The sequence below is a fragment of the Lipotes vexillifer genome, unplaced genomic scaffold (assembly GCF_000442215.2).
Source record: "Lipotes vexillifer unplaced genomic scaffold, Lipotes_vexillifer_v1.1 scaffold584, whole genome shotgun sequence".
NCBI lineage: Eukaryota > Metazoa > Chordata > Mammalia > Artiodactyla > Lipotidae > Lipotes > Lipotes vexillifer.
This window is the reverse complement of record NW_006783036.1, coordinates 1,139,509-1,159,959: the sequence shown is the minus strand read 5'-3', so window position 1 is coordinate 1,159,959 and position 20,451 is coordinate 1,139,509. Positions and strand designations below refer to the sequence as shown.

At 42.7% G+C, this 20,451-nt stretch overlaps 1 protein-coding gene and 1 pseudogene across 1 annotated transcript in view; one reads left to right on the top strand and one right to left on the bottom strand.

The window, feature by feature from the left end:
* The window catches only part of PPP1R13B (protein phosphatase 1 regulatory subunit 13B), a 49,087-nt gene that overhangs the window by 12,011 nt on the left and 16,625 nt on the right, over positions 1-20,451 (bottom strand). Inside the window, exons 4-7 of the mRNA XM_007455591.1 lie at positions 6,342-6,443; positions 3,992-4,166; positions 3,003-3,199; positions 728-868 (exon numbers count right to left, since the gene is read on the bottom strand). Of these exons, the coding sequence (XP_007455653.1) occupies positions 728-868; positions 3,003-3,199; positions 3,992-4,166; positions 6,342-6,443 (615 nt within the window). The remainder of the gene's footprint in view (positions 1-727; positions 869-3,002; positions 3,200-3,991; positions 4,167-6,341; positions 6,444-20,451) is intronic.
* Positions 16,438-16,676, top strand: LOC103070629 (40S ribosomal protein S27 pseudogene; annotated as a pseudogene).

Sequence of the window (20,451 nt, the reverse complement as noted above, 5' to 3'; positions counted from 1 at the left end):
TGCAATTAAAAAAAAAAAAAAAAAAAAGACTAGGTACAGAACAGTGTGAATGATATAATTCCTACAGTTCCATTTTCAATTAAAAATTGAATACCTTTCTCTCTATATTAAGCAAAAGACTGGAACCATTAATAACTATCATCCCTGGAGAATGAGAAGGATGGAAGGGACTTCCACATTTTCCTTTAAATATTTCTGCACTGTTCTAACTTTCTTCCAATGAGTATTTACTACCTTTGAAATTCAAAATACCAAATAAAGATTTTTAAAAAGCACTGACTCCTTATATAGCACTTTTCTCAAGAGTTTACAAAGTCTCTCCACATGGGTTATTTCTCAGAATCCTTATAGCAATTCTCAGTTCACAGCAAGGACACGAGGCTACACAAGGTCAAGGAATTTATGCACATGGCACAGCTTAAAATGGTTGCTGCAACTCCAGAGCCAAAGCTTCCCCCAGTGGAAGGGAGACAGAGCTGCCTGGGGAGAATGGACGGTGAGGAGCTGCGGACCGGGCGGTTTTGATCCGTACATACACCAGGAAACAATTGTGTCTTTGGGAACATGAACTTTCTTCTACTGTCACTTTTTATGGTTTATGGCCAATTTATGTTTATCAGCTATGGCAAATGCGGGGAGCAGAATGGCATTACAGTGAAGATGTACACTTTGGGGATGAACCATTTTCAGTAGTTTATCTCACAGAAATATTTTCTTTTTCACATGCCTGAATTTTTTTCCCATAAAGACGTTCACGCAGTTCATTGATCCGCTTGTCCATCACGGCCACCTCCATGTTGCGCTTATTCAAGAGCTCCTTCTGCTGCTGGAGCTTTGAATTCTGCTCCTGGTTGAGCTGATTACGAATCTGCAAAATAGAAAACACAACATTCATGATTTGTATTAACTAAACAGTCAAGTTCTCATTGTTAGGGGGATTAAAAAAAGAAGAAAAAAGCAACATTTAGTTCTTATGTGTATTTACATACAGGCATCGTCCCCTGTATGCTAAATATTTTACAGGTACAGCACAGATGAAGCTGGAACATATTTCTTATGGAACAAAAAAAGAGCAAATATCTGCAAATGTGTCTTCTTCAAAGCGTACGGAATGACTAGTACCAGTAATGTCTGTGGGACAACATGCCTGTGGTCCTAGCGAATGGGGGTGGGTGGGGTTCAGTGACATAAGGAGGGGCATCTGTTCTGCCCCACACAGTCCATTCAATGTGGCAGCAGGAAACCCAAGGATGGCCAAATCACCAAACAGAATGTTCTTATATCATTTTAATGGGTTATAACAAGCACTTTTAAAAAATGAAATAGAAAATAGAAAACATCAGAGTGCACTGCACATAGAAGGTTAAGTTTTGTCTTGCTAAACTCTTTCAGATGCACACATGTACTAGCACATACATACTGGCATATGTGTACAGAGAGGAGGTAACATGTACTTTATAACCTAGACTGCAGTCAAAAAATTGGAAATATATATAAATAAATATACTACAGTCATCACACTTTACCAAAAAAAATCCTTAAAAAACCCTGCACTTGCATGAGGGAGGGGATATGGGGATATATGTATACGTATAGCTAATTCACTTTGTTATATAGCAGAAACACAACAATGTAAAGCAATTATACTCCAATAAAGATGTTAAAAAAAAAAAACCCTGCGCTTTTAACAATTGCTTAAAAATATAAAAAGTAATAAATTCTTATAACACTTTGTTTCTATGCATTTACATTACAGAACTTAATGGCAACAAGTGAGTTTACTCTCTGTAATTAAAAATCTGCATGTCATAAAATGATATAATACTTTTTCTAGCAAGTGCTAATATAACTGCAAAACTTGTATCTGGCTTCAAAAATCACCTGCTGGGGACTTCCCTGGTGGTCCAGTGGGTACGACTCCACACTCCCAGTGCAGGGGGCCCAGGTTCAATCCCTGGTCAGGGAACTAGATCCCACATGCCATAACCAAGAGTCTGCATGCCGCAACTAAAGATCCTGCGTGCCGCAACTAAGACCTGGCTCAGCCTAAATAAATAAATAAATATTTTTAAAAAATCACCTGCTGAATGACAATTTCTGAGAAATGGGAATCTTGAGGGTTGTTATGATTGTGTCCTCCCAAAATTCATATGTGGAAGCCCTAATCCCTAATGTGATAGTATTTGGAGATGGAGCCCTTGGGAGGTAATTAGGCTTAGATGAGGTTGTGAGGGTGGGGCCTTCATGATGGGGTTAGTGTCCTTATAAGAGGAGGAAGAGAGATCAGAGCATGTGTGGACACACCAAGAAGGCAGCCAGGAAGTGGACCCTCACCATGAACTGATCTTGGACTTCCAGCCTCCAGAACTGTGAGACATAAATGTCTGTTGCTTTAAGGCAGCCCAAGCTGACTAAGACAAGGATTTAACAAATAAGCATCTATCCCGTCAAAACACAGTTTACACAGAGGCCTTAAGTATTATCTAAAGCTTAATTCTTTACCAGTTCATCATATTGCCAATTAAATTCATACTGAAATTTCTGTACCGAAAACATGCTAAGTGAGAGAAGCAAGTCACAAAGAACTACAACTGCATGATTCCATTCATATGAAATTTCCAGAATAGGCAAATCCATAGCGATGGAAAGTAGAGTCATGGTTGCTTAGGGCTAGAGGGATAGGGGGTTGTGGGGTGATGGCTAAAAGGTGTCTTTTGGGGGTGATGAAGATATTCTAAAATCAACTGTGGTGGCGCATACAGAACTCTGTGAAGATACTGAAAACCACTTAATTGTATGCTTTAAATGGGTGAATCGTATGCTATGTGAATTATGTTTCTCAAAGCTGTTTAAAAAATTATTTTGTACTGAATACATTTTGTGCCTACTATTAAATTACAATCCATTAATTTGTTTCCAGTTCCTGAGGCTTCCACACTGAAAGAAAACTCAAAAGATAAGGAAGTTTTAATAGAATCATTCCTCAGACCCAGGTGAGTTACCTGTAGCTCTTGGTACAGTCTTTTCAGCTCCACTGCTGCTGGTCCTGTCAGCTTGCCATTGTAAGACTGGAACCCATTCAGTTTTCCCTTCTTTAAATCTTCCAATTGCTGACTGAGCTGATCAACTCTTAAAATTGCAGTCTGTACTTCTTGCTTCTTTTCCTGGAACATGGCACTGAACCTTTCTATTTCGGCAGCTATAATTTCCCACCAATTAGGGAAAAAAAACATAATTTAGTTGATATTCTTTTTTTCATAGTATTTTGCTATTTTTATTTTGTGATTTCTTCATTTCTATCCATTTAACTCAACTTTAGCATCATCTAGTGCCAGACCTTGGAGAGAAAGTTGTAATATCCATAATCCAAAACACACTTCAACAAGCCTTTGGAACACATAACGTGACCGCTCATATGACAAACAATTAATTTGCACTAATTATTGAATATTTTTAAATTAGGGCAATCTGTCCAAAAGCTATCTTGGTCAAGCCACTTAGGAATCTCAAGGCACCAAAGAGACCAAAGGCTCTGTGAGGGCAGGACCATCCAAATCTATCTTGCTTATTCTGTAACATAAAGTAGGTACTAACAGAATTGACTGATGAAGTAACAATCCATGCACACAGAAATAAAAAGTGAGCATTTGCATGCTTTATCTTAATACACAGATAAAATTTATGCTGTTCAATTAAAACAGACCCTCATGATGAGTTGAGTCTTAAGAGTACCCTAGGCCCAGTCCAAAGGGCGGCTGCAACCAAGGTAACAAAAGGATCTCTCTACTACATTACTAAAGCTGCAAAAGATTTTCTAAAATCCCTTAATCTAACCAATCCATCCAGTTAGATGCAGATGACAGAGCAAAGCTTTAGTGCTTTTCTACAGCAAGATCTGACATCAGCTTGTGACTGAGAGCATCTGGAAGCTGGCCTGTCTCACGTCATCTACGCCTGCTGAGTGTGGGCGCCAGTGGGCCGTGGCACGTACACAGGCTGCCGTTCACGATTTTGCTGTAGTCCACTTGTCCTCTCATGGCGCGGATCTTCTTCAGTTTATTTTCCTGGGCTTCAACTCTTTCTTTCAATTTCTGAAGCTTTTCGTTTTCAGAAATAGACTGCTGCTGACGGCGCTCCTGTTGCTTTAGAAAATGTAAACGCTGTTCCTATTGAGAGAGGAAAATAGCTAACTTTGAAAACTGAAATGTACAGTAACTTTTGTACACTAAAAAAAGTTTAAGTGGATCCCTCAGTATCTCCTATCTTAATGAATGTTACAGAAATGCCAGCCACGCTTTCACCTCCATCCTGTGTGTGAAGCCCCAGCAGCCTAAGCTTCCTGCCGCTAGTACCAGGTTTCCTGCTGCTACAAAGCGGCTTTCAAGGGTCCCTTATATTAACCTCCTAAAAGAAATGAGCACTGAGTAGCAGAGGATTTTATATTGGAAAGAGATAAGGTGAGCAGTAAGGAGATGAACCTCTAATCTGCTAAGTGACAGGAACCTTTGAGGAAGGGTTTGTTTTCTTTAGGATTAGTTCCTTCAAAAGTAATCAAACATTTTATAGTCAGACAAGAACAAAACAGTCCTACAGTAAAAATATATGCAATACTCTTCAATAGGTTTTTTCCCTACTCATGTGAAAGCACACCTTAAGGGTAACAGTCAACATTATTCATGGTCCCATCTGTATGCATAAAACATACTTAAGAAGAGGCTCAAGTGTGACTGTGTAGGCATTACACACTGCACACTAAGGGAAGGGAATATGTGCTTCAATATGGAAAGATCAGCATTACCTTGTGAATTACACTGCTGAAAATATCTAAGATTTTTTAAAATAGCAATACTCTTGGATCAATATTTGGAAAGAAAATAAAAAGTAGAATTAGAAAATTTTATAATGACGTAATACCACGTACATTTCATCTTAGAAATAGGATGAAAATACTTTCCAATTACTTTTGATTGTTCTTTATTCTTGTAAATCCAATAAACTTTGTAAGACAACTTTTAAAAACAAGCCCAACCTAAACTATTATTTACACAAAAGTGGACAGAATCACATGGTCATTCAATAAATGAAAAAAAACTGAGCTGGACATTTGGTTCTTAAGAAAATCTCTCTACAGAGCAAGCATGAAAAACCTAGGTAGTGGCGTTAACATGTTCTCTCTACAGCAGTTTCAGAACATTTACGATCATTAGAACATGAAATCATTTTCAGCAGGCCGTGGGTGATAGGTCTGATTTTTTAGTCCAAGACTAAACCATTATTTAGAAAAGTTTTGAAAGCAGGATCCTGTGGGGCCGTCCCAGGTACAAAAGCCTTTTCTGCGCCCCCATTTCTGGTTTGGAGGGAAAAGGCTTCAGCCTCCTATGCCTTCCCTGAGCTCTAAAAGGCAGATTCAGTTACTAACCAGGGAAGTAAGAGAATGCAGGAACAAAGGAGGAGCAGTCAGGAAACAACAGGGTCCTGGCTCCTCCTCCAGGGACACACAGAACGATATACCCTTGAGCTCTTCTGCAGGAACTAAGGCCCCCACCCAGGTGGAGGGTGCTAACTCCACACTGAGCACAGACTCCAGAACACCAGCCTGTTCCCTCACCACCAATGAATCAGAAGAAAGCCACACACCCTGCAGCCCTCCCCTAAATTTTGCCTATAAAAATGCTTCCCTGAGAACCACCAGGGAATTCAAATTTTTTGAGCATGAGCCACCCGTTTTCCTCACTTGGCCCTGCAATAAACCTTTCTCTTTTCCGAACTCCAACATTTCTGTTTTGGTCTGTTTGGCCTCACTGCGGGTCGGCAACAGTTTCAAATGCTACGACGGAGTTTCAACAACAAATCTAGTCCTCAGTGTAAATAATGAGTGCTGATGATGCCGTGCACCAAAATAAACCAAACAAATTCCTTGTATGGTGGGATAAAGGGAAGCCACTGTCTTGGGGGCCCATGGCCAGTGTCTTATCACAGGTCATTGGCTTCCTCTAGAACACTAAGGCCAACTACATCAGCCGAGAACACATCCAGAGGAAAAAGGAGGGGAGAATGGAAAGCATCCTTTCTTTCCAAATTTCATCTACAATTGGCCAAGTGTTTCCTGTCCCGGGGGGTTGTGTGTGCAAGTCAAGGGTCAGATGCTCTTGTTCCGATACTTTCCCAACTTCAAGAAGCTACAGTATGCATTTATGATTACAGAAGAGATAATTAAGAAAGATATTGTGTTTAACACTGTGGCGGCATGGTCCTACTTGCAGGGGTTAGCCAGGTAATCTAAAGTAATGCCAAAAAACACCCTTGTTGAACATTTCCCCACCGCTGCTTTAATAACTTACCTTGGCAACCAACATTTGCTGCTGGTTTTCAATTTGCTGTTGTTGCCTAGCTGCCATATCTTGGAGTTCTGAGAGGGTAAGTTCGACACGTGGATTCCCAATCTGCAGGGAACAAAACAAACTCAGACTGGAATGTATGTTTATCTGCATAATCATTTTCTCTAGTGTCAAAATGCACACACATCAAGATTTTTAAATAGGTTCCCTAGAAGCTAAGAGAAGATAAATAAGTTTACTTTCTCATAAGAACTTTTCCTCCTAATTGTTGACTGCTTCTATTAAATTTATTTGAGTAAACGGGGATGTCAAATGTTTAAGGATAAACAACGTAAAAAATAAATGTGTAGGGCTTCCCTGGTGGCGCAGTGGTTGAGAGTCTGCCTGCCGGTGTAGGGGACACGGGTTCGTGCCCCGGTCCGGGAAGATCCCACATGCCGCGGAGCGGCTGGGCCCGTGAGCCATGGCCGCTGAGCCTGCGCGTCCGGAGCCTGTGCTCCGCAACGGGAGAGGCCGCAACAGTGAGAGGCCCGTGTACCGCAAAAAAAAAAAAAAAATGTGTGGGTGATACCTTAAGGACAAATGTCATTTCACTGCCACCTGGTCTCAAGAAGCTGAAATACATAAAAGATTCTAATATACAAATATCTCATTAAAAACACCATAGGTATGGCGTACACCAAAGATTGACCCATTATTGACAGAGAATTATCTAATCTATGTGAAATAAATACAAAAAGGTAACACATCTGGAGGAGTGGCAACCAATGGAATTGGAAAGCATGTCCCCATTCTCTGTTAATGATAAATAATTACATCAAGCATTTTTATTATGTTCATCATGAACCTTGCACTGAAGTAATTACTTTCCATTTATGAACTCATTTAAGCCTCAAAATGACACTCTCAGGTAGGTATCATTATATCCCCGTTCTACAGATGAGAAACTGAAGCAGAGAGTTCAAACTGTGCCACAGGTCAGGCAGTTTGCACGGACAGAGCAGGATGCAGAGGCTTATTGTTGACCATCTCATACAGCACAGTCTTTACTAAGCGTGCGCTACTACGCTAGACGTGACACATGCACTGTATCACACAATCTTCATAACAAACCTCTGTGTCAGGCAGATGAGCCCCACAATGGGCAGGAATCCCAGGAGAAAGGTGAAGGGATGTGGCTAAGGGCACAGAGCTGACAAAGGGACAGAGCTGCAATTCTAGCCACATCTGTCTTCCTCCCACCTCCTCCAGCCCCGGCTGTGCTAACCACACAGGTGCACAGCCCCTCCTCAGAGCTCCACTTTCTACCTCTAGGCTCAAGTGCAGTCTCAGAGTCCCTCCTACCTCCCTTGCGCCCTCTTGTAATTCTTCACAGGGGTACCCACCCCTGTTCCTCTGGCTCCAGTCCTCCCCAAATCGTGTGGTGTTCAAGCCCATTCTGGACTCTTGGAAAATGGAATCAGGATCTGTTCACCGGTCTTAACTGGACCACATTTATCTAACATCCCGAGAAGGTAATATGGAGCAAGCCCCTTTTCAAAACTAGATATTGTAAACTGCCAAGTTACAGGAACTTCGTTTGAAAAGAGATTTGTTCATTCTCCAGAAATGCCCGGCAGGACTGTCACAATGTCCCAAATTTCTGCTTTAATACTAATAAAGGATTCTAATTTCTACCTATTGAGATTTTCCAATCACCACAACAAAAGGTATTTTTAAAACTTTCAGAACTTTACTCCTTAAACATATTTTTCACCAGAGAAAAATGAAGTTCATGCAACAAATCTTTCAATTCACATTAATTTCATAATTTTACAACTTGAAGAAAAAACAAAAACCTGTCTCTTTGGTCTCCCCTCCACACCAATGGCTTAGAATAACAATGAAAAGAGGACAAAGGAGAAATTTAACTGTTTGATATTCTGATATTCATACTCGTGAACAAGAGAGAGCTCTTTGTATGTGTTGTGTCATATGTGTATTTCTAACTATAAGACTAAGATATACTCTATTGTCATAAGCAATTCAGGTATTATATCTTATGTATATACTCATATATATTGTAATTTAATAAAAGTTTATTGACATAGATATCACAAACAGAAAACTGTATAAATCATAGTGTTCAGCTCAGTGAATTATTTCAAAGTGAACACACCTGTGTAATTTAACTGTCTTTTAAACGGGTTATAAAAACACAAGCCACCATAAATTTGTAAGTCAACAGATATGCAACATTTTACAGTTTAGTACATATTCCCTAATTTGTTCAATGTGAAAATTTAGAAGAAAGCACCTTTTCAGAGTTTTTTAAGAAAACAAAAACCTTTGATGTAAATTCTATCCTTTTATGACAGGCCTATCAGTATGCATTCTCTCCTTGTAAACTAAAACCCATAGGAACAATTTAAAGCTCTCCATATGAACTCAATTTATTCAGACAAACCAATGACCTAATTCCTTGCTTATTCCTTCTCATTGCATCCAATAAGAAGAAATCAAATCCTGTTCACATGGGCACATCAAGGTTCTTCCATTATGGTAGTTATCTGATGAGTTCAACTCCAGGTCACAGGGAGGACAAGTCACTTCCACGACTAGTAAAACTAGTGGAAAAGTTCTCTCGGTCACAGCCCAACAGGCTTCTAAAATACAGGCCCAGAGAAAGGAAACAGCACCCCAGCCTTCCACCTGCTGCACCATCCTCCCAGTTGGACCGCTGCCTGGGGCCCCAGGGCTCAGGGTCCCTTCTCCCGCCAACATTCTACCTGGACTCTGAATTCCAGGGCTGGTATTTATGTTCCCAATGAACGCGGTTCGCTCTCCAGCCTGACACTGATGTCACCCATCTCCCACAACAAAGAGAGCCCACCCAAGCCCAGGTATAACGGACTCCCCACCCACCCCTACCCCCAAGCAGCTCAGAGAAAATCAGAAGCCTCTTGTCCGCAGCCTTCACTTATCTGGGTATATCATCCCCTTCTTTCTCCAAGCGTCTACAAATCTACTTGCGGGAACAATGAATTAAGAGACATTATTCCTCTAACTTACAATACTTGTATTGCAATATATACAAAACTCTCACCTGACAGAAAACTTGTGCTGGTGTGCCCTGGCTAATGAGAGACTCTCCACAGGTCCCACTGCATCCAACACCCACAACACCCAGCCCAGTGCATGGCCACAGGCTCCGATCAATGATTAACATTTCTTGAATGGATTTATAAGTTAATCAATATTTCCTCATCCTTCCACCATTCCCTGATCACACACCTACAGAGACAGCATCTTCTCAAACTTAAAAGTCCAGACTTCTTTTCATCCTGTCTTCCTTCGGGGAGTCGACATGCTCCTCACCATTTTATCTCCCTCCCCAGATCTTCCCCCACACCTCGTGAACCCACATTTCCTCAGGCCCCTATCACCTCCCTTCTGACGATGTCCCCTAACTCCTGTCTGCCTGGAAAGGCTATAAGCAGCAGTAGTAAAGGAGCTTCGTAAAAGAAGAAACTAAGCCATGTGCTCAAGACCCCAGCAGGAGTCAGAGACAGAGGGGGAACCAGCACCAGGTATTCTCTATTACCACGACAGGGTGACTGTGAAGGGGTCAGGAGAACTGGGGTTTTTTTTTTTTTTTTTTTTGAGTGCTATACATGTTTGATACCATGGTAATTCGTTTACCCTCGACATGCCAGATATAATCCCAGATACTGTAAGTAATAGAAAAGTAAAACGCAGTTTCTCCCTGTTTTCAATGAGCCTCGATTCTGCTGAATGGGATAAGAATCTCACACGGGAAGCAATTAAGTTAGCCATCAAATTCAACTATGAGGAACAGAGCCTGAGCTCAGCTCTCCAAACTTAAGAGTCTCATGTGAAATACAAAGAGCATTTTTCCAGCGTAGCAGCAAGGACTTGAAGCATCACCATGCACTCCTGTACAAGTGTGCTGTTCAGCCTGGCACCCATCCTGGAAAGCCTGTGAGAAGCTCAGAAAAGGAGAACATTTCACAGCACCACACTCAGCTACCCTGGGTCCACTCATCATGAGAACTGTGGGTCTGAAAATAAAAAGTGCCTCTTAAAACCTCCTACCCCAAAACAATGAATCCAAATGAGAAGCTGAACACTCTTTACATTATTGTTCCTGACTTTACAGAAATTCCTCATAAAAATATTATTTCACGAGCTTGGAAACAGATCCTCCAGCCCAGTCAAGCCCTGGATGACTGTGATCCTGGCCAACATCTTGATTACAATGTCATGAGAGACCCTGAACCACGCAGCCAAGCCCTGATTTCCTGACCCCTAGAAACTATGTAAGATAATAAAATTTACTGTTTAAATATACATATACACACATATATATAATTTCACAACACTTATAATAAAAAAACACATGATTTTCTAATTTTTATGTTCCTAAATTTAAGATTAGCCACTTAAAAAAATTGATACACATATATTCTAATCCATTTCAGATACAAAATTTCAAAAACATCCATAGTGGTAATAAGTTAACAAAATGAAGTGACAACAGGCTACTTTAAGAAATACCCAGTGAAGTTTTTCACATTTACTTTAATTGAGGCATAATTTACAGACCATAAATACGCCATTTAAAGTCTACTGCTGAATGAGCTCTGACCACTGCACGTCACAGTATAACCACCAGCCCAGTCAAGACAGAACATATCCATCATCCCAGAAAGCTCCCCGCTGTGCTTTCCGGTCACCTCCACTCCCCCCGCCCCAAACCAGCCATCTGCAGGGGTGGTGCTGGTTGTGCCAGGATCATCACTGAGTCCTGTGTCCTGGAGAAGTTCTCACAGACGGGGTCACTTCCTTGTGTTTGGCTTCTTTCATTCACCACAACGTTTTAGAGATTCATCCACGTTGTCTCCTGTATCCGGAACTAGTTCCTTTCTGCTGATGAGTAGTATTCAGTCACATGGATATAACAGTTTTTGTTATCCTGTTCATCTGCTGATGAGCATTTGGGTTATTTCTACTTCTTAGCTATGAGGAATAAAGCCATCTTGAACATTCATGTACCAGTATTTATGTGGACAGACGTCCTGGCTTCTCTTGGGTAACTGAAGGGGAACGGGTTGATGGGTGGTCTGTGTGGTTAAGGGCTGGTTTAACTGATACAAACTGCCGCACTGCTCTCCAAAGTGAACTGCTGTTTTACACTCCCACCAGCAATATATGAGAGTTCTAGCTTCTCCACATCCTCGTCAACATTTGGTGTTGTCAGGGTTTAAATTTTAATGATCCCCTTTTGAAATAAAATGCTAACCTCCTGTTGAAGAAAAAATTCCATATAAATGGTATTTTGATAAATAATGAAAAGAAGTAAGCATAAAAATGTCCTTAATGAAGGTATCAACCCCAAACGCACGATGATCAGATTTTCAATAAATAAGCTAGCTAGGGACTTTCCTGGTGGCACAGTGGTTAAGAATCCACCTGCCAATGCAGGGGACACGGGTTCGTGCCCCGGTCCGGGAAGATCCCACATGCCGCGGAGCGGCTGGGCCCGTGAGCCATGGCCACTGGGCCTGTGTGTCCGGAGCCTGTGCTCCGCAGCGGGAGAGGCCGCAACAGTGAGAGGCCCGCGTACCGCAAAAAAAAACAAAAAAAAACACATTAAGTAAGTGCTCTATAAGAAGTGATATTGTGACATTAGTTTCATGCAAATCAACAGTCACCAATTTACTCACCCCAACTGCTCTGCATCAGAGAATAGGACGTGGCCCAACCCTAGAGCGAGTGTCACGGCTGGTGAGTCCCCACGTGCGCGCTGAGCACACACGCGCCTGGTGAAGAGGCCGAGGGGCGTCTTCTTCAACCCTCTGCTCTACTGTGCACAGGGCCTCCCCCACCTGGTTTCAAGTGCTCTCTTGTTTAGCTTTTGTTGCCCTAAAGATGCTTTCCTGTCCTATAACTTTAAGTTCAGTTTGAGTGCATTATCCCCAAACGTTGAAAAACTGGTGAAGAAAATATATAAAAGAATTCACATTTCAAAGTCATTCCGAAGAAGAACTCTCTCGCATCCCTCTGCACCAGCCACGCCTACTGTGAAGCCTTCTCCTTTCACAGATATGACACACTGTCACTGCGTGACATTTCATGTCCCAACTGTATTCATGTGCTATTACTGCTATCATCATGACTTCAGTGTTCAACTCATATATTCTGTATCTGTGAGAACAGTTTGGGAATCAACAGTCCCCCTTTCTTTATTTCCCAGGCTGTGTGTCCGCTCTCTGCTGCTGAGTAACGGATCACACCTAACCTTGGTATGAGCTTAAAACAGTACACATTCATCACGGCTCACAGCTTCTGTGGGTGAAGGATTCCCGGGCAGCATGACTGGTCGGTGCTGGCTAGAGATTCCTCCTGAGATGGAGTCAAACGCCAGGCAGGGCTGTGGCCGTTTTAAGGCCTGCGGGATCTGGTTCCAAGATGGCTCACACGCATGGCTACCAACTGCTGCTGGTGGGGGCCTCAGCTCTCCTCCAGGTGGGCCCCTCCTCAGAGCTGCCTGCTCCAGTGTCCTCGTGACACAGTGGCTGGTTTCCCCCGGAGCAAGCAATCCAAGAGCGAGCTGGAGCAGCTCTCTCCTTATGAACCAGCCTCAAAGTCACGCAACCTCACCTTCCCCACGTTCTGTTTGTTAGGAGCAAGTCACTAAGTCTTGGAGAGGAGGGGAATTAGGCTCCACCTTTGAAGGGAGGCATGTTAAAGAATTCGCAGACATATTTAAAAACCACCACATCCACTGACTGTGAAATCTCGTGAAGACTCTATAGACTTCTATCATTCTATCATGTACTTACTACTTAGAAGAGTTTGGCTGTTCCCAACAGCACTGTCACAATCCAAAGAAGAGAACGTTTATGAGCATTATGTTTAAGAGGGTGAGATAACAGGGCAATCAATAGAGGTTTTAAATATAAATGCTGCTTTTCCCCTCAATGCCTAACGTACACTGCTTGGTAATCAATTAACAGTAAAGACTAGTGGATTCTGTCAGTAGTTAAACACCTATCAGCTAATGGCCCACTTTAGATGTCAGCTTTAATCCTGATATGCTGATTTTAAAACTCAACCAATTAACTTCATCTTTGGTTATAAAACAGACAAGAATATAACTGTAATATTATTTGGGAAAAAAGTTAAGTTCCCCAAGCTTTCAAGTTTCTTCTTGTATTTAGTCTATATGGAGAACACAGCTAACCCACTGGTGAGCCTAGCCATCCACCCCTGGCCTCTCTCCAAAGGGGCTCTAGATCCAGAGTTCCCATGGCCAAACTCACATTTTTGTTTGTATGCCCTGCCAGCACTTCAACTTCCACATGTCTGAAACCAAACCCCTTCCTTTCCTTCCAACTCGGGCTTCCTCCCTAAACTCCGGACTTTCATCAATGGCTCTCGCACTGTCTCTACCCTGAGCCCACCGTGCCCACTGGAAGCTGCGGCTCAGCTCCTGATCTCTCTCACAGCTGTGCCTGCCGCCCCATTCCACAAGCAACCCTTCCCCGCCCCCATATTTTTGCTCACATTCTTCCTTCTGTCCACAGCGCCTTTCTCCTACTTCCTAAACCCTTCCTTATCCTTGAAGATCTAGCGGCAATACCATCTGCTTCCTGAAGCTTTTCCTGATCATCTAAGGGATTTCTTACACAGCTGTTCTGACGCTCAGGATCTGACATCACTTCCAGACATAGGACAGAACTCAGTATTTTTTAATGGATTCGAAATTCTAGAGATTCAACAACATGTAAGGAGCATATATACTTGAGTTTACAGTTATCTTAGTTGATGTGTACGAAAACTCTGTGAGGGAAAATAAGCTTAGTTTAGGATGAGGAAGCTGAGTCTCTGTGCAGCTGCTGGCTGGCTCTCCCAAGCTCCTGTGGTTGGGCCAGTATCCATGTCAGGATCTTAACCTGGGTCTCCTGACAGCAAGCCGGACGCTCTTTCCATCGCACAGGTGGTATTGCCCTCATGCTTTTTCTTACCAGGCTACAGCATAGGCACATCTGATTGCTCCTAACCAACAATCATTTATTGTATCAAAGGGTAGACACTCCATTACACACCACTTACTACTATTAGTTTGAATCATATGAAAATGCTATTTTTGTAGATCAAAAAACGGTCAAAAGCAATAATTTCATATGGTTCAATCTAAGAGGAAAGGATTAATTCCACCCCCTGGGAAAAATGTAAAAGCTAAAGATAACTTGATTCTAGCATATAATAATAAAAAAAATACAGGAAAGAATGAACTCTAGGTAACTATTTTTGGAAGACTATGAGAGATGACAAAACAGACTAATGACACCTGCCTAGTGACACTGAAGGGCTTTCTGGAGGAAGGCAGGATGGTGAGCAGGCCTGCCTATCGCTGCTGCTATTATTCCAGAGGAAGTCATCTGTGGCTTTCTTGGGACAATTTCATGTAAGCAGATATAAATGAACTATAAGAGGGGAAGAACTAATTTTAAAAAAAATAAATTTATTTATTTAATTTTGGCTGTGTTTGGTCTTCGCTACTGCGTGCGGGCCTTCTCTAGTTGCGGCGAGCTGGAGCTACTCTTCGTTGTGGTGTGCAGGCTTCTCATTACAGTGGCTTCTCTTGTTGTGGAGCACGGGCTCTAGGTGTGAGGGCCTCGGTAGCTGTGGCATGCGGGCTCAGTAATTGTGGCTCACGGGCTTAGCTGCTCCGCGGCATGTGGGATCTTCCCGGACCAGGGCATGAACCTGTGTCCCCTGCATTGGCAGGCGGATTCTTAACCGCCGCGCCACCAGGAAAGTCCTGGAGGAACTAATTTTAAAACCTCGTGTCTGATCATTTTTCTTGAAAGATGATTTTCAAGGAATTTCTTTTCTTTGAGGGTAATATTGTCCTCCTACAAATGTTTCTTTTAAGATTTCTATAAAGAAAGATCATTCTGTTAGCTAATAACTCCTCTTGTTTACATTAGTATCTCAAGTGACATTTTCTTTAAGTTGTAGTTTACAGATAACAGGATGCCTTTTGAGTTTGTATCTCCATACCCTTGACATTTTTATTTTCAAATATTTTCTTTGGAAGTAATTCTCTCCGAGATTCAAGTAGCTGTGGCTCTGCTGTAAAGGACAGCTGGCAAAGCCTCATGAGGCTCCCTGCCTCCGGTCCCATTCCACCCTCCACCCAGACACACAAGCACACACGCTGGCACCCAGGGATCCTTCTGAGATACAGGTGACCCTGTCTGCCTCTTACTTAACCTCCTACAAGATATGTCCAGGCTCTGAGACCCCTGGGCGGGTTCTCCAGTTCTCTTCCCTCTTCATCATCGCCCCACCTTCCTGTCCCCTGGCTCTGCTGTTACATTCTCTGCCGCCACACAGCCCCACGTCTTCTTACCTAACTTTGTGGAAGCCTCTGGTCACCACCTCAGTAAAGCTAATCTGATCCTCCCTGTTATTGTGGTGCCTTGTCCTACTCTCATCACACTCCTCACACTGTGTTATAGTTTATCCGTTTTCACAGCTCTCTCCAAAAAACACCCATTCTTTCTCTGTGAAATCTGAGGCAGACTTCAAGTAGCCACCACCAAACACCTTGCATTGATAATGTCTTTGGTCTATCTAAAATAAAAATAAATTGGGGGTGTCCCTGGTGGCGCAGTGGTTGAGAGTCCGCCTGCCGATGCAGGGGACACGGGTTCGTGCCCCGGTCCGGGAAGATCCCACATGCCGCAGAGCGGCTGGGCCCGTGAGCCATGGCCGCTGAGCCTGCGCGTCCGGAGCCTGTGCTCCGCAACAGGAGAGGCCACAACAGTGAGAGGCCCGCATACCGCAAAAAAAAAGAAAAAACATAAAAACCTATTTTTAAAAGCATCACTGAGTTGACACAGCAGGAAGGAAGCTACAGGGGCCAAAATAAAGAGACAGCAGAAGCTCTGGGCATTGAGGAAATATCAAAGCCACTTTATGCCCACCTGGAGACTTGCCCTCTGGAGCTGCTGAAGCCTGGCACTAAGAGAGAAATATGGTTTTCCGGTAGTGACGACCTCCCCAAGAGAACACGCCTCTCGGAATGGATCTCCTTCATCCCTTTCCAGGAGAGAAGAGGAACACAAGAAGAAGTGCCTGGTGCAGAGCCCCAATTCCTACTTCATGGATGTGAAATGCCCAGGATGCTATAAAATCACCACCGTCTCTAGCCATGCACAAACAGTAGTTTTGTGTGGCGGCTGCTCTACTGTCCTCTGCCGGCCTACAAGAGGAAAAGCAAGGCTTACAGAAGGATGCTCCTTCAGACAGAAGCAGCACTAAAAGCACCCTGAATGAAGAAGAACAGGAAACCATCCCAAGAAACACATTTCGGATTTAAAAAGAAAAGAGAGAGAGAAAGACGAGACCAACCCAGGGTGAAGAGTCCAATAGGAGATGCCCATATACATACAGGACCCCGATTCAGTGTGACAGTGAATGAGAAACACCCTCAAACCCACAGATGGGAGCAGGAGAAATCTGCCCTCTCTCCATCACAGTCTGAGTGGAGGGGGATGACCCCGCTAAGAATCTATGAAGACTTGACAGCCCTCATGCAAGCTTCAAGACCCACAAAGGGGACCACAGAGTGAGTCCATCTACATGCCCAGTTACTGACCAAAGCAAATGCAAACCACTTGGGAAAACCCCACCTTCATCCAGACCTTAAAAATACTCAGGTTGGGCTTCCCTGGTGGCGCAGTGGTTGAGAGTCCGCCTGCCGATGCAGGGGACACGGGTTCGTGCCCCGGTCCCGGAAGATCCCACATGCCGCGGAGCGGCTGGGCCCGTGAGCCATGGCCGCTGAGCCTGCGCGTCCGGAGCCTGTGCTCCACAACGGGAGAGGCCACAACAGTAAGAGGCCCGCGTACCGCAAAAAAAAAACCCAAAACGAAACAAAAAAAACCCTCACAGGTCAAGTTCCAAGGAAAATGAGAAGCTCATTGTCAAAAATCAAAGCACACAAAGATCATAAAACCATGACTTAAAGCCAGTAGAAGTGACATATGCAGAAATTGAAATTATTAGTTGCAGAATATGAAATGACTATGTTTAGTGTGTTTAAAGAAGTAAGAGAAGCTTAAAATATGACCAAAGAGTAACCAAGAAGAGGTGGAAAAGAACCAATTAAAACCTCTAAACTGAAAAAATTTTAATGACTGTTTAAATCCACTTTACTGTAGTTGACATATAATAAACTGTACATATCCGAAGTGCACAACTTGACACGTTCTGACAAACATGCACACCGTGAAACTATCACCACAATGAAGAAAATGGACAAACCCATCACCCTTAAAACCTCCTTGTGCTCCTTTGTAATCCCTCCCTCCCACCTCCCTCCAACCCCTTCCAAGGTCCCAGGTCCACAGACAACTGCTGATCTACTTTCTGTTACTAGAAATTAGTTTACGTTTTCTCGAATTCTATGTAAATGGAACTATACAGTGTGTACTCTTTTGTCTGGCTTCTTTCTTAGAGCGTAATGATTTGAGATCCATCCATGGTGTAGCATGCAGCAGTGGTTCATTCTTTTCTTTTTAAAAAAATTTATTTATTTATTTTTGGCTGCGTTGGGTCTTTGTTGCTGTGCGCGGGCTTTCTCTAGTTGGCAGTGAGTGAGGGCTACTCTTTTGTTACAGTGCGCGGGTTTCTCATTGTGGCAGCTTCTCTTGTTGCGGAGCACGGGCTCTAGGCACACGGGCTTCAGTAGTTGTGGCACGTGGGCTCAGTAGTTGTGGCTCACAGGCTCTAGAGCACAGGTTCAGTAGTTGTGGTGCATGGGCTCAGTAGTTGTGGCTTGCAGGCTCTAGAGCGCAGGCTCAGTAGTTGTGGCACACGGGCTTAGCTGCTCCATGGCATGTGGGATCTTCCCAGACCAGGGCTTGAACCCATGTCCGCTGCATTGGCAGGTGGATTCTTAACCACTGCGCCACCAGGGAAGCCGGGTTCATTCTTTTTTATCACTCAGGAATATTTCATTGTATGGATATAACAGTTTTTTTGTCCATTCACCTGTTAACAGACATTAGGGTTTTTCTAGATTTTTGGCTACCATAAATCAAACTGCTACAACATTCATGTACAAGTTTATATGGACATCTGCTTTCCTTTCTCGTGTAAATACTTAGAAGTAGAACTGCTGTACTGTATAACAGATTTATGTTCAAGTTTTAAAGAAACTGTCCAACTGTGTTCCAGACCACACCACTTACATTCTCAGCAGCCGTGTATGTCTCGCTGGCTCTCCACACCTCTGCCAGCACTTGCTATCACCAGTCTTTTTAGTTTTAGACATTCTAATGGATGCGTGGTAGTATCTCACTGTGGTTTTAATTTGTATTTTCCTAAAAACTAATGATGTGGAACATGTTTACACGTGCTTACTTGACATTCATATACCTTCTTTAGTGAAGCATCTATTCAAATATTCTGCCTGCTTCTTCTAAAACTGTTTTATTTTCTTAATGAGATTTGAGATTTCTTTTTATATTCTGAATATAGCTCCTTATCAGGTATAGTATTTGCAAGTATTTTCTCCCACACTGTGCCTTGTCTTTTCATAACAAGTAACACTAAAAGCATATTATATGTACTAACATCCAAATAAACACAGTGAAAGACAGGATTCATTAACTGAAAAATGTATCTTAAGAAATTATCCAGAACACAGTACAAAGAGACAAAGAAAGTGAAAATATAAAAGAGTAATTAAGGATAAAATGAAAGATATAACATGTCTAATCAAAGTTCCAGAGAAGAAAAAAGAAAGAATGTGGAAGAAGAAATACCTGTAGAGATAAGAGTAGAGAACTTTCCAGCTATGTTGATAGATGCCAATCCTCAGAATCAGTTAAGTTCAACAAATCCCAACAGGAGAAATTAACAGAAATGTACACTTAGTTCTTCTGCTCAAAACAGAGAATCATTTAATCCTAATTTCATTAAATCTCAAAACCATTATATGACAGTAAAGGGATTTTTGACATCAAATAATATAAAACCACAAAAACAGGATAACAGGAATGGAGACAACAAGAATGTTTGGAAGCTGGAGAGAGAATGGATGAGACGTAACTGACCTAGTAGATCTGAGACAAACCTCAAGAGAGAAGAGATGAAATTGGATGAAGAAACCAGTTATATCACAGAACCTTCAAAGGGCTCAGGAATTGGCAAAACTATGTATCTCTGGAAAGGGGGACGAAATGTAAGGCACCTAAAATAAAGCAAACTGAGCGAAAGATATTTAAGAAGCAGTAAAATCCCTAGATCTCCTCCCCAACTCTATGATCTAGGTGACTGCCTCTCTCTTACCCTGGCAGAAGTCTAGAAGTTTATTCTCTAGACAACTGAAACATTATCTGGCCTGGGAGATGACAGTCCCAGCTGAGTCCTGGGTACCATATGGAAAACAAGGAGACTAAGTGAGCATATTAATAATAAATGCTTCCACAAACAAACAAACACATATACAGTCAATTGATTTGACAAAGGTGCCAAGACAATTCAGTGGGGAAAGGATAGTCTTTGCACCAAATGGTGCTGGGATAGGTGGATATTTACATGCAAAAGAATAAACTTGGCCCCCCAACTTCATACCATACACAAAAATTAACTCAAAATGGACCACAGACCTAAATATAAGAGCTAAAACTATAAAGCTCTTAGAAGGAAATATGGGGGGTGGGGGTAGGATCAACTGGCCTTGGCAACTCAGTGGATGTAGAGGAATAAAGCAGAAACGGACTCAGATTTAGCCTGACTGGCTGAGAAAACAGAAAAGAAGTATAGATACTTTCAGGACACCTAAGTAAAATGCTTGCTTTCCTTCTGGGAGTCTGGAGTTTTGGTGCTTGCTAGACAGAGGCTGCCCACATGAGCAGCTCCCAATAAAACCCCAGGCCTTGGGGCTCTGACGAGCTTCCCTGGCAGACATTTCACACGTGTCACGATTAGCTGTTGGAAGAATTAAGTGCATCCTGTGTGACTCCACTGGGAGCGGACTCTTGGGAGCCTGGTTTCCTCAGATGTCACCCTGTGCCCCTCTTCCCTC